This window comes from Lepidochelys kempii, chromosome 27, assembly GCF_965140265.1.
Source record: "Lepidochelys kempii isolate rLepKem1 chromosome 27, rLepKem1.hap2, whole genome shotgun sequence".
NCBI classification, from domain to species: domain Eukaryota; kingdom Metazoa; phylum Chordata; order Testudines; family Cheloniidae; genus Lepidochelys; species Lepidochelys kempii.
The window spans coordinates 16,876,398-16,890,264 of NC_133282.1; the positions used below are offsets into that span (position 1 = coordinate 16,876,398).

At 65.4% G+C, this 13,867-nt stretch overlaps 1 protein-coding gene across 1 annotated transcript in view; it reads left to right on the forward strand.

The window, feature by feature from the left end:
• The first annotated feature begins 9,117 nt into the window (after positions 1–9,117).
• The window catches only part of IGFBP4 (insulin like growth factor binding protein 4), a 30,342-nt gene continuing 25,592 nt past the window's right edge, over positions 9,118–13,867 (forward strand). Inside the window, exon 1 of the mRNA XM_073326022.1 lies at positions 9,118–9,692. Within this exon, the coding sequence (XP_073182123.1) occupies positions 9,347–9,692 (346 nt within the window). The 5' untranslated portion in view covers positions 9,118–9,346. The remainder of the gene's footprint in view (positions 9,693–13,867) is intronic.

Genomic DNA, 13,867 nt, shown 5'->3' on the forward strand with positions numbered 1-13,867 from the left:
CGCCTGGGCTCTTCCAGCCCAAGAAGCACTCAGAGTTTGGAAGCGCCATGGCTATACCCGGGCTTTGCTGCACCTGGCCCTCAAATGCAGCCACCTCTGGGGTGGGTTAGCTATGTCTCAGGTACATGGCACCGCACTAACACACAGCACAGGGAGGGAAGTGGGACCTGGCAGCCAGTCAGTGGCAGGCTCTCAGCCCAGCTCTGGGTTCTTCACAGCCATGAGGGTCGGAAACTATCAGCATTTTAAACAGCCCTTTGATTCTGCCAATGCTGATGGAGATCACAGGGGGAGCGCGAGGGAACAGCGAGGCGAGCTGTCCCCCGGGGCCCGACGGCAGACAGGCCCCACCTCTGGGCTCAGAGGGGACTGTCCGTGTCCAGCAGCCCAGGCCCCGCTGCCTGCCCAGCCCAGCGTGGCGCAAACGACCCGGGTGTGGCCTCCTGAGCAGCCCAGGGAGCTGCCCGGGTCCGTTGTGCCGCAGGGCACTGGGCACCTGCCAGGCAGAGGGTTCCCTGCATTCCTGGGTGCCCAGCAGGCCGGAGGCAGAGACCAAGCTGACAAAAGCCCCCGGAGCCCAGCCCAGGACACACCAGGGGCCTGGTTCTGTGTCCCTCTCCCGGATCAGCGCGGGCTACAGGGGCTTTGAGCTGCTTGCTGGGGGAAGCTAGGGGCAGGTCTGAGATCTCAGGGACCTCCCCCCCGCAGCCCTTTGGGACAGGAAGTGAAGGAGAATCCCACCCTGCAGTGACCACGCCGGGGGAAGGGAGCTGCCCACATCGGGGTTTGGCCTGGACACGGGAACTAACAGCCTCCCTCTGCCAACCTCCCCAAAGGTCGGTCTGCCCAGCGCTCTAGGGCTCTGCCAATCGACGCCCAGCCAGCAGCACAGGGCCCCCAGTGCCCGCCGGCCTGGGACGGAGTCTGCCAGCAGGGACCCTCCCTCCTCCGTGCGGGGGAAGGGCCTGGCCCACAGAGAGCCTGGGGCTCAGCGCTGACTCGGGGAAAAGGCCCGGGAACCTCCACCCCAGGGCCCGCAGCGCCGGGGAATGTCTCCCATCTCAGCACTGGAGAAACGGGCCACTGGGCAGCGCCTCTCTCCCAGGAGCCCGGCCCAGCGCCATCGCTCCCGGCCCGGGCCTGCGAAACGGAAGAAATGAACGCTCAGCTGGAAGCCAAGGGCCAGGGCTAGCCCAGGGGCGAATCCAGGCGATCGGGGCAGCTCCTCTGCAGGACAGGGCTTGTGCTCCTCTCCCTGCCGGGAGCGACAGCACCGGATCTGTGCCCCCGGCCGGATCTGCAAGAGGGCCCCGCGCCCCACAGCTCTGCGCTATGGGGCTGGATCTCCACTACGGCCCCGAGGCCCCCACCCCTCCATGCTATGGGCAGGATCTGGCCAGGACAATCAGGGAGGCAGGACGATAAATTGAAAGCTGCTGGCACCTAGTGGCTATTGAAGAAACTCTCGCGGAAACTGGCAGGATTTGGGGGTGGAGACGCGGGTCCCTCTTAGCTCAGAGGTACGCGCTATCTCAGAGTCCTTTATTCCAGCATCTCTATGGCTTTGTGCCTCGCTGCCCCGTTCACACAGTCCCCACGCTTGCTGGATCTGTGCGCAGGGATCCATGGGGCTGCTGGTCCAAGCGGGCTGGCCAGCGTCTGCCGGTCGGGCTCTCCTGGCGCACCATCGCCCCGGGCAGCCCCAGGCTGGGAGCAGGCCCCAGGGCGCTGTAGGGACACAGGGCGCGGAGCCAGGCCCTGCCCCAAGGAGCTGCCAGTCTCGGTCCAAGCCAGTGGCTGCAGAAGGGACCCAGGCCGGCCCAGCTCCCGCGTTGGCAGGCGCCGCAGCCCTGGCGAGCTCGGAGGCGGGACCTGACGGGGGACATCGCGGCTTGCGGCTGCTCCTCGGGGGCGTCTCTCGGGCGTGGGGGCAGCACAACGGCCCCTCTTTGGAAACGTGCCAAGGGGCGACCCAGGCTGGCCTTGGGGCCTGTTCTCCAGCCTGCGCTCTCAGAGCCCCCGGTAGCGCTTCACCGGCTCAGCCAGCTTCTCCGGCGCCCCGGGCAGCCCCGGCCAGCTCTCGGCGCAGCAGCCCGGCCTGCGCCACTCGCGCCCGCGCAGCGTCCTCACGCCCAGCTCCGCGCAGGACCGGGCACCGGGGCAGGTCCTGCTTGTCGCCAGCAGCACCGGGGCACCCCCTGCAAGCCCTCAGCCTCCAGCAGGGTCCCAGCTCCCACCCGGCCTCCCCCAGCCGCTGCGCGTCGGCGCTGCCCGCCGCGAACACCGGCCCGCCCGTGTGGTCGTGGTAGGGTCGCCCGAGGGCCCTGATCCGGGCCTGGCCCCGCACGTCCCACAGGGTGACGGGCACGTCGCGGACGGGCGCCACCGTCTCCACGTGGAAGCCCAGGGATGGTGGGGAGCGTCTCGTTCAGCTTCAGCCGGTAGCGCCGGGGAAGGGGGTTTCCCGGCGTTGTCCAGCCCCAGCAGCAGGACCCGAGCCTGCAGCCCGGAGAACCCGCCCAGCGCGGCTCGCAGCCTGCCCAGGAGCAGCCCCATGGCGCTGGCCCAGCTGCCTGCCAGCCCGGCCCGTAGGCCTTTAGTGACAGCGGCCTGGCCTCCCATTGGCCGGCGGGCCGGCGGGGGGCGTGGCCGGGGGAAGCCCGGGCAGCCCTGTTGGCCGCGGCCCAGCTGGCCGCGGCGCGCTCTGACACGGCCGGGGCTAGGGGAGCGCGGCAGCCAATCAGAGCGCGACCCAGGGGGGCCCCCGGGGGAATCCCCCGGCACGTCAAAATGATCCTCTCCTGGCGCTCCCCCGTGGGCACCGCCGCCTTCCGGCTGGGGACTGGGGGGCTGGTGCTGCCCACGAGGGACGATGCCGGGGGCTCTCCTCTGTCCTGCCCCTTATGCCCGGGGCCCTCACCCTGTTTCTTTCTGAGCGCCCCCCCCCAATGCTATAAAATTCCAGGACCCAGTGGAGGGGCCTTCCGGGATCCAGGCTTCAGCTGCGGGGATGGGGGGGGAGAGGGCTTGGGGCTCTGGGCTTAAGCCGAGGGAGGGGGGAACTCAGGATTTCTGCCCTGCAGGGCACAGGGGCTCGAGGCTCGCGGGGGCCGTAGGCTAATTTGACTTCTCTATTTGGGGGGCAGGTCCAGCCAAGCCAACAGGGCTGTGCATGTGGGGGGGGGGAAGGAATTCGTGCCCACAGGGGTGCCATTTCAGATTTTTGGGAGGGGGGACAACTTTGACCCTGATTGCAGGGGCTACTTAAGTAACTGAAAACTCTAGGGATTTTTTTAAAGATAACAGCTTAGAAATCTCTGGCAGGAGCACTGTATCTAATTCTATATCAAAATAAAAAGAAATTAAATAAAGTTTAGACCCACTCAGCTCTAACACTGACATGTTCTGACCTCTTGTGGCAAGTCACTTAGGGGACACTGGCTAGGTTTAAAATGGTAATGTCCGTTCTTACTCAGGTACCTTAGTAAGGTCAGAAGGGAGCATCCTGATCATCTCCTCTGAGCTCCTGCACCTGGCCGGCCACAGAACCTCCCTCACCCACTCCTGTGATAGACCCTAACCCCTGGCTGAGTTACTGAACTCCTCCGAACACTCAAGTGGCAGAGAAGCCACTATTTTCGCTAGTTTAAACCTGAAAGCGACCCCTGCCCCAGCTGCAGAGAAAGGTGAAAACACCCCAAGGTCTCTACCAATCTGACCCAAGGGAAAATTCCTTCCCACCCCCAAGTATGGTGATCGGTTAGACCCCAAGCATGTGGACAAGACCACCAGGCAGATCCCTAGGAAAGAATTCTCTGAAGTAACTCAGAGTCCTCCCCATCTAGTGTCCTGTCGCCAGCCATTGGGGATTTTTGCTATAAAGAAAAAACAAGTTCCCCTCAGCTCTAAATCGAGTCTGAGCTCGGGGCAGAGGCTGGGCCAGGACTGACTTCGCTCCTGGCCGATACAGGGTGAGAGGTTCCATGGGAGAGCAGAGGGGTGATGCCTGGCCCAGGGTTCCCCTCCCCACTCCCTCTGGAAGCAGTGCCCGGGGCACAGCACCGGGGATTAGCCCAGCAGCTCCTGTTTACTCCGGTGGGATGAAGCTTCGGGGCAGCCTGCGCCGCCAGCACTCACCCAGCCCACGGCAGCCGGGGGGGGGGGGGGCCGTTCAGCGCCGCCTGCCACCCTGAGACACCGGGCAGCAGCTCAGGCCTGCTCCAACTCTGCTGAAGCCAACAGAGCTCAGGGAGGGCAGCTGCCCCCCCCACTCGAATTGCTGGGGAAGTTTAGAGTAAGGGAGCAGGCTGGCCCGAGGACTGGGGGCTGCCCAGGACGCTGGGGCGAGGCACCCATGGGAAGCCCAGATGGCTAGGGAGCCCCTACCTTCCCCACCCCCTGAGAACACCACCCCGAGCGCCCCGCAGTCCCGTTAGCTCGCAGGGGGTGAGGGGAGCCCTGATCTCTCCAGCTGCCACCCCAATTTCCAGCCGCACCTCACAGGTTCTACGGATGAGTATCCAGGAGGCCCAGGCCCCTCACCTTGGCGTCGGGCCCACCTTCCATCCCCCAGTTCCCAGGCCTCCCCCCACAAGCAGGGGGAGCGCGAGGGAACAGCGAAGCGAGCTGCCCCCCGGGGCCCGACGGCAGACAGGCCCCACCGCTGGGCTCAGAGGGGACCGTCCGTGTCCAGCAGCCCAGGCCCCGCCGCCTGCCCAGCCCAGCCTGGCGCAAACGACCCGGGTGTGGCCTCCTGAGCAGCCCAGGGAGCTTTCTTTATCCCTGCCCAGCTGCCTGGCTGCCGCGCCCCCCTGGCCCCGGCCGTGCCAGAGCGCGCCCGGGCCAGCGGGTCCGCGGCCAGCAGGGCCGCCCGGGCTTCCCCCGGCCACGCCCCGCGCCGGCCGCCGGCCAATGGGAGGCCAGGCCGCTGTCAGTAAAGGCCCACGGGCCGGGCAGGCAGCGTGCGGGCCGCGGGGCCAGCGCCATGGGGCTGCTTCTGGGCAGGCTGCGGGCCCTTGGGGACCCCGAGCAGCTGATCTTCCATCCTCCCCAGGCGCCCGCAGACCCTGTGCTGCAGCCGGCCCATCCGCCGCTCTACGCCCGCAGCGGCCTTGGTGTCGCCCCAAGGAGCCGCGAGCGACTCGCCCACAGGGAGGCCCAGGCGGAGAGCCGGGCCGAGCCCCGTGGGAGCTGCTGGGCTTCCTCTCTTTCTCCCGGGGCCGCCAGCGGCTGGGTAAGGACCATTACCCGCGTTGGCCAGCCAAGGGCGCCTGGTGCGTCTTGTTCGCCGCGGCAGGAGTGTGGGTGCCCTGGGCGAGCTCCACACTGGGGCGCTGCCCCCTCCGTCCCTCCTGCAGCGTCTGCGGGGGCTGGGGCTGGGCTCAGCTGGGGCAGCGCCCGTGGGCCCCGGTGCGTGGCGCCGCTGGGCCCCCGTGAGCTGGGCTCTGCTAAGCTCCCAGGCCCGGGACATTCAGGGCTTGCCGCAGCCGTGAGAGGTTCGTAGGGAGCCTGGGGCGGAAGGTGCGAGGGAAACAGCGGGGGCCAAAACCTCTGGTGAGGGAGCTCGGCGAGCTCAGTGCAGCGGATTCCCTCGGGTGAAGCGAAGCCCCGGGGGACGTGGCCCGGGGTGTCGCCAGAAGTTATTTTAGGGCCGGGGCAGGGACTGGGATATTTCCTTGGAAGCGCCCCTGCTCTTGGATCCTTTTCTCAGCCCTCGTGGGGAGTCGGTGCCCAGCTGTCCAGTGGTTGTGGGGCGGGCGGGGGCAGCGCGCACTCGTGGCTATCGGATCAGCCTGTCCTTGCAATGCCATTGATCGCCAGCAGGGGTTATTGTGCCCTCGCTCTGTGCCTCGGTTTCCCCAGTTGGCTGGGACAGTCTGTAGCGACCTGCTGGGGATCACAGAGTGTTTGCAAAGGGCGTTGGGTCCCTGCGCACAGATCCAGCGAGCGTGGGGACTGTGTGAACGGGGCAGCGAGGCACAAAGCCATAGAGATGCTGGAATAAAGGACCCTCAGGAGCCCTGAACCTCTGAGCTAAGAGGGACCCGCGTCTCCACCCCCAAATCCTGCCAGTTTCCGCGAGAGTTTCTTCAATAGCCACTAGGTGCCAGCAGCTTTCAATTTATCGTCCTGCCTCCCTGCTTGTCCTGGCCAGATCCTGCCCATAGCATGGAGGGGTGGGGGCCTCGGGGCCGTAGTGGAGATCCAGCCCCATAGCGCAGAGCTGTGGGGCGCGGGGCCCTCTTGCAGATCCGGCCGGGGGCACAGATCCGGTGCTGTCCCTCCCGGCAGGGAGAGGAGCACAAGCCCTGTCCTGCAGAGGAGCTGCCCCGATCGCCTGGATTCGCCCCTGGGCTAGCCCTGGCCCTTGGCTTCCAGCTGAGCGTTCATTTCTTCCGTTTCGCAGGCCCGGGCCGGGAGCGATGGCGCTGGGCCGGGCTCCTGGGAGAGAGGCGCTGCCCAGTGGCCCGTTTCTCCAGTGCTGAGATGGGAGACATTCCCCGGCGCTGCAGGGCCTGGGGTGGAGGTTCCCGGGCGTGTTCCCCGAGTCAGCGCTGAGCCCCAGGCTCTCTGTGGGCCAGGCCCTTCCCCCGCACGGAGGAGGGAGGGTCCCTGCTGGCAGACTCTGTCCCAGGCCGGCGGGCACTGGGGGCCCTGTGCTGCTGGCTGGGCGTCGATTGGCAGAGCCGTAGAGCGCTGGGCAGACCGACCTTTGGGGAGGTTGGCAGAGGGAGGCTGTTAGTTCCCGTGTCCAGGCCAAACCCCGATGTGGGCAGCTCCCTTCCACCGGCGTGGTCACTGCAGGGTGGGATTCTCCTTCACTTCCTGTCCCAAACGGCTGCGGGGGGGGGCGTCCCTGCGATCTCAGACCTGCCGCTAGCTTCCCCCAGCAAGCAGCTCAAAGCCACTGTAGCCGGCGATGATCCGGGAGAGGGACACAGAACCAGGCCCCTGGTGTGTCCTGGGCTGGGCTCCGGGGGCTTTTGTCAGCTTGGTCTCTGCCTCCGGCCTGCTGGGCACCCAGGAATGCAGGGAACCCTCTGCCTGGCAGGTGCCCAGTGCCCTGCGGCACAACGGACCAGGGCAGCAGCCTGGGCTGCTCAGGAGGCCACACCCGGGTTGTTTTTGCCATGCTGGGCTGGGCAGGCAGCGGGGCCTGGGCTGCTGGACACGGACGGTCCCCTCTGAGCCCAGAGGTGGGGCCTGTCTGCCGTCGGGCCCCGGGGGGCAGCTCGCTTCACTGTTCCCTCACACTCCCCCTGCTTGTGGGGGGAGGCCTGGGAACTGGGGAATGGAAGATGGGCCTGATGCCAAGGTGAGGGGCCTGGGCCTCCTGAATACTCATCCGTAGAACCTGTGAGGTGCGGCTGGAAATTGGGGTGGCAGCTGGAGAGATCAGGGCTCCCCTCACCCCCTGCGAGCTAACGGGACTGCGGGGCGCGCTCGGGGTGGTGTTCTCAGGGGGTGGGGAAGGTAGGGGCTCCCTAGCCATCTGGGCCTCCCATGGGTGCCTCGCCCCAGCGTTCTGGGCAGCCCCCAGTCCTCGGGCCAGCCTGCTCCGTTACTCTAAACTTCCCCAGCAATTCGAGTGGGGGGGGGCAGCTGCCCTCCCTGAGCTCTGTTGGCTTCAGCAGAGTTGGAGCAGGCCTGAGCTGCTGCCCGGTGTCTCAGGGTGGCAGGCGGCGCTGAACGGCCCCCCTGGCTGCCCTGGGCTGGGTGAGTGCTGGCGGCGCAGGCTGCCCCGAAGCTTCATCCCACCGGAGTAAACAGGAGCTGCTGGGCTAATCCCCGGTGCTGTGCCCGGGGGCACTGCTTCCAGAGGGAGTGGGGAGGAGAACCCTGGGCCAGGCATCACCCCTCTGCTCTCCCATGGAACCTCTCGCCCTGTATCGGCCAGGAGCGAAGTCAGTCCTGGCCCAGCCTCTGCTCCGAGCTCAGAGTCGATTTAGAGCTGAGGGGAACTTGGTTCTTCTTTATCCCGGCCCATCTGCTGGGCAGGAGCAGATGTCGGTGGCCTGCGACCTGGGGTTTGTTGGAGGAGAAATCAGTGGTGCAGAGGCTGGGATATGCTTAGTGTCACTGGTTTTGTTTACACAAATGCACCCATCCCTGAACAGAGGTGGTCACAAACAGCATGCAGAGAAATCCCATCCCCCAGGAATCTCAGCCCAACACCAGTGTCTGATTCCCAAGGAGCAACTCTGCCTCCAGTATTGTCTGTTATTAGCGAGATGAAGGCAAAGGGCAAACTCTCCTGCAGCTCACCACAGCTCCCCCACCCCCAAAAACCTACAAGAACCAAATGACACTAATAACAACACTGCATTTCTTCAATGGCTAACAACTTGCTCGCACAGCAAGAAAAAGAACTTGTGAGACTATGTGTAATGGCGCCATCTGGTGACCCCTGCCACAACCAGGTATATTTATCCTGGGCTGGGTTATGAGAGCTAGTCTCCAGCCTGAGCACCTGGATTTGAAGCGCCCCCCCCCCCGGGAGTGAACCGTGGCTCCGTGGCCAGGGGCACAGCGCACCCTCAAGCAGAGAGCTCACATGCCTGGGGGCACAGCAGGCAGAGACTCGCCTCTGGGGCCTGGAGATCAGGTCCCCACTCGGGTCACAGGCAAAGTGACATTGGCAGAGCTCAGTGTTTTGTTGAGTCACCTCAGACTCTTTGCAAAACACCTCCTGATTCCTGACTCCGCTCAAAAGGTTCCTGGGACTTGACTGGCGGGGGCAGGGGGAGGCTGTCAGTCAGGATTGAGGGGCACTAGCTAGCCGGGGGCTGTGGGTCGGGAGTGAGGGGCACCAGCAGAGACGGGGGGCAGGGAGCCCAGGGCTGGGCTAGCAGGGGGCTGCGGGTCGGGAGTGTGGGGCCCCGGAGAGCTGGGGGGCAGCCCAGGGTGGCGATCAGAGCTGCAGCTGCTCTCTGGAGCCTGGGCCCCTCCTAGCCCCTCCCCATGGGCTCAGAGCAGCCCCTTGCCGCTGCCTCTGGGCTGCTCCCAGCCCTGCCCGTTCTCCGCCCCGGGCACTGGGCTGGCCCCGCGGGGAGGGACCGGGCTGTGACAGCTCCGGCAGGCGGGGAGCCGGGGGCGTGGCCAGGGGCCGGTATAAAGTCAGGGACTCTCGGCTCCCCCAGGCAGTGCGGAGTCTGGATGGCTACTGGCCGGACTGAGAGCAGGCTGTGAAGCCCTCGCCTCTCTGCGCGTCTGGAGGGGGGGGGCTGCCTGGCACCCCGGCTGGGACCCTGCTGCCTTCCTTGGCCTGCGCGCTCCTTCTGCCCCCCTGCCCGCGGCTGGCCGGTCCGTTATTCGCCATAGCGCCCGGTCCGTACGCCCGCCCGCCATGCCCTCGGGAGGCCTCTCCGCTGTGCTGCTGCTGGCCACCATGGGCCTGTGTGTCAGCGACGAGGCCATCCACTGCCCGCCCTGCTCGGAGGAGAAGCTGACCCGCTGCAAGGCGCCCATGGGCTGCGAGGAGCTGGTGCGGGAGCCGGGCTGCGGGTGCTGCGCCACCTGTGCCCTGAGCAAAGGGACGCCCTGTGGGGTTTACACTGCCCGCTGCGGCTCGGGGCTGCGCTGCTACCCGCCCCGCGGGGTGGAGAAACCCCTGCACACGCTGATGCACGGGCAGGGGGTCTGCACGGAACTCTCCGAGATCGAGTCCCTGCAGGAGAGCCTCCAGCCGGCAGGTAAGGGGGCTGGGCGTGCGGGGGGGGCATGCATGGGAAGGGAGCCCCCGACCCCCCCCCCCTCAGGTCAGAGCCCCACAGGCTGGCGCGGAGGGGGTGAGCCATGGGCTGGCATAAAGGGGCAGGTGTGTGTGGGAGGGGAGGGGTTGGATGGTCTGTCCCTGGACACTCAGCTGCCCAGGGGCACTGCAGGGAGGTGAGCCGTACCCACGGCTGGACCTTTAACACCCTCCGGCGCAGAAGTGCCCTCCCCAACTGGCCAGCAACGGGGGCTTGGCAGCTGGGAGGCCCCTGTGGGAAGATGCTAATGGCCAGACTCCGCTGAGAGACCGAGCCGGATCGTTTGGGCGGGAAGGGGTTAATGCCAGTGGCCGGTGCTCGGGAGGGGGCAGTTCTCCGGGTACGAGGGGCGGACAGGGGGCACTCAGAGGAGCCCGGCTGGCTGCAGTAGAGGAGCCGGCTGACCCTCTGTGCCATCCCGGGGGGCGGGGGGGCAGCCCCGCTGGTGCACTTGTCTGCCAGGGCAGAGCTGGGCTGGTTCTCTGCAACAACTGGCACGAGGATCCCGGCGCCCAGTGTCTAGCTTGCCCACCCCATGCCAGGTGCCTGCGTTTCCCCCAGTGCCAGCCGTGGCGGGTTCCTTGCCAGGTGAGGAAACCCACGGATTTCCTTGCCCATCCTTGCTCTGCCAATGAGGGGCCCCCTCACCACGGTGCCCAGAGGCCGGCCAAGAGGCGGAGCAAATGAACGGGCCCAGCACTGGCCGAGCACTGTCTGGGCTATGGGCCATGGGGGCTCCAGGCCCCTGGGCCAGCCCTGTGCCTTGATCCAGGGGCACTCCAGGAACAAGACAGCCCCCAGCTGATCCATCACCACAGGGTCAGATTTGCATCCTCTGGCCCCACCCCTAGCCCCTCAGACTCCGCCTCCTCCCCTGGCTCACACGGAGGGGTAGGAGACGGGGACTGTGTCATGCAGCTGGCTGAGCCCCTGTTCCACGGGGCACCCTGTGTGCATGGGCCTAGGTGGCATCATCAGCCATGCCACATCCCCCTCCCCAGGGCACGGGCTCGGCAGGCTGGCTGGGGGTTACAGAGCAGAGGAGCCCAGTGTCGGGAGGGTGGATGGAGAGTTCGTTCCCCTTGCTCAGAAGGACACGCTCCCTCCTCCGGTTCCCTGGCACTCCCATGCCCTCTGCTGCTCCCCCCCTTCCTCCGCTGGGCCACACAGCAGCCCGGGAGGAAAGAGGCCTCTGGGCACAGGCTGCCCTTTCGAACCAGGGTCTGGCCTTGGCCCTGGGGCTGGGAGTCAGGGAGGGGGTGAGATCTGTTCCCCACCCCAGCCAAGAGCCTGGGAGTGAAGGACGGACTCCTCGCAGCTTGGGCTAGGGAGGGCTGCAGGACGCCACCGAGGGCGAGTGGAATAGGAATACCAGGCATCCACCCACACATCTATCCGTCCAGCCACCCGTCCGTCCATCTGTCCAGCCATCCGTCCGTCCATCCATCCATCCACCCAGCCATCCATTCATCCGTCCTCCCTTCGCTCTGCACAGGGAAGGCTGGTGAGACCTGGGGGCTTGGGGCTGAGCTAGAGGCGGGAACGTGGCCCTACATCTGCGCTTCCTCCCACTGGTTCCAGCTGGTAGCTTCAGCCATGGACACGAACCTGATCCTGGGGGAAGGCTTGGAATCGGCACCTCAATCAGGATCCGGACCATGCAGCTGAGCACCTGTGCTCCAGCCCCGGGCTGGGACCTGGGCCGAGCTCCGGTTGCTTTGCAGGGACCTCTGCCTTTTGGTGGATCCCCCGGCGTTGCTGGGCGAATGGGGAGCTGGGCCACGGGGGACAGGGAACTGCCCTTTCCATTGGCTGGAGCTGTGGGAGGCTGCCTGTCTCCTTCCTCCGCCTGGATCACACTCAGCCTCCTGTGTTCTGCCTGGAGCAGGCACGGGAGGGGCAGGACTCCTGGGGCATCCCTGCCTATGCGGGTTGCCTTGGACACTGTGCCCGGGCCACCCCGTTGCTGCGTCAGGGAAACACATCCATGCCCTGAACCCGGAGCCAGCTGCTCCCACGCTAGCCTAGTGCTGCCCGCGGGTGCTCGCAGCCCCTGAGGCCCTTCCGCCCCGCCAGATTCGGGCTGCTCCTCCAGCCATTACGTCTCTGCACCTCCCTGTCCCCCTCCCCTCGCTCTTCCGCTCCAGTAGACTTGGGCTGGGGACATCGGGGTCCCTCGGGGTGTTGGAGCCGGCTTGCTGCATGGGCACAGTGGTGCCTTTGGGGCGTCCTACTGGAGGATGGGCCGGGAACGATCCCCAGGCCTGACCTTGCCGCATGGGCGTCTGTGCTGGGCCAGACTGCAAAGGCCTTGGGCAGATTTCCCGAAGGGACCCACGGGAGCTCAGCGCGTGCCCAGTTCCCATTGCTCCGAGGCACCAAACCCTCTTACGCATCTTTGGAAAATCCCTCCCTTGACGTTTGTCCGGCCGGTGAACTGGAACCCAACGCCAGCTCTTTCCCGCGATGCTGGCCTGCCTTTCCCAGCCCCCCGTTCCCACTCTGATGCCATGGGGATGGGCACTCATCTAAGGCAGATCCACATCCCTTTTGCCAAATCACCTCCCTGCTCAGCGAGCCTCTGCCCTGCCTGGTTGCTGCAGCATGGGAGTCAGGTGCAGAGACGCGGGCATGATGATATGGTGGCTGCCTGCTGCTTTTGGCTCTGCCCTGCACAATGCAGAATTTCCCCCGGAGTCTTTAGGAAACAGACTCGCACTGTCCCACCCCTGTCTCCTCCAGCATCGTAAGCTCTGGCTGCGGGGAGAGGCCCGGGCCGCGGGAACCTGGGATCTTCAGCCAGATGTTTCACTCAGAGCTTTGCGGGTACCCGGATGAGTATGAGGCATGGAGAGCAGGCATATTATTCCTTGGGGTGTGTGGGGGGGAGCGTGGTAAAGCCGGACCCGCCCAGGCTCAGGGTGGCCCCATCAGCACAGTACAGGTCACTGGACAGTTGGGATCCTTCCGCTGGCCTCCATTAATCCCAACCTTCTCCCCTGTCATATTGTGTTTGCTGCCAGCTTCCCTCCTCTCTCCCAGTGACTTTACATCCTCTTGTAGGCATCCCCGAGGCAGCCTGAGCCATTGGTAGGTGGCCACCTGGCCAGTCGTGACTGGCCTGGCAGGCTTTTCTAGTGCCTTGCTGTTCACCGCTCAGAAGTCATTCGCTGTTTTTTTGCTGTGGCCATGTGTGGCCATGCGTGCAGCGATCTTAACTACTGGCCGTGCCCGTCACGGCTGGGAGTGCGCTGTGGCCACCTGGCTGGCACCCGGGTCCCACGCTGCATGCATGCGGTGTGTGTGCCAGGACAGATGCCAGCCAAAGGGGAAGCGGTGCCCTCATCCCGCCTCCGAATTCCTCCACATCCTGTGTAACTTTCCGAATGCTGAGACCCTTCCTGGACCCGCCCTCAGACTGGCCCCACCTTCCCTGGCGTCCAGACCCACCCACAGACTGGCCTCGCCTCTCCTGGAATCTGGATCTGCCCACAGAATGGCTGGTATTTGTGTGCCTCAGAGGTGGCAGCCCTGCCCTTTGGGTAGAGCCCAGGGCTGGGGGGTAGTAGAGTGGCTCTTAGGTTCTGTTACTGACTTGGATGAACTATGGCAAGTTTCTGAATCTCCCCGTGCCCTAGCTCCCAACCTGTAAAATGGGCGTAGCAGGCTGGCTAGACTGGGCTTCTGTCACCAGTGTCCTCTACTGGATAGAATAAGAACTGCTCTCCTGTGTGTCACATGCCCAGTACTGACAGCAAGCGTGGTTGTTATTCATTCTCCGTATTAGCGTCGTGCCTATGAGCCCTAGTCACGGACCACGACCCTTTGCGCCAGGTGCTGTACAAACACAGACCAAAGAGCTGACAAGCTCCGGAAAGAGAAACCAGCTGGCTACAGCCAGACAAATGTGGGAGTCCCGGGGAGTGAGCCAATGCTGTGTGAATAGATGACCCAGATGCAGGGTGGGCATCGGGGCTGTACATGCAGCAGGAACAATGGGGTGGCCGGAAGGAAGTTTGTTATGTGGCAGGGAGCCGGTGCCGTTGGAGCCGGACGAGATGAGTATTCGTTACTCCCCCGTGCATTATTGCCAGGGGGGTCTCTGGTAATTCGAT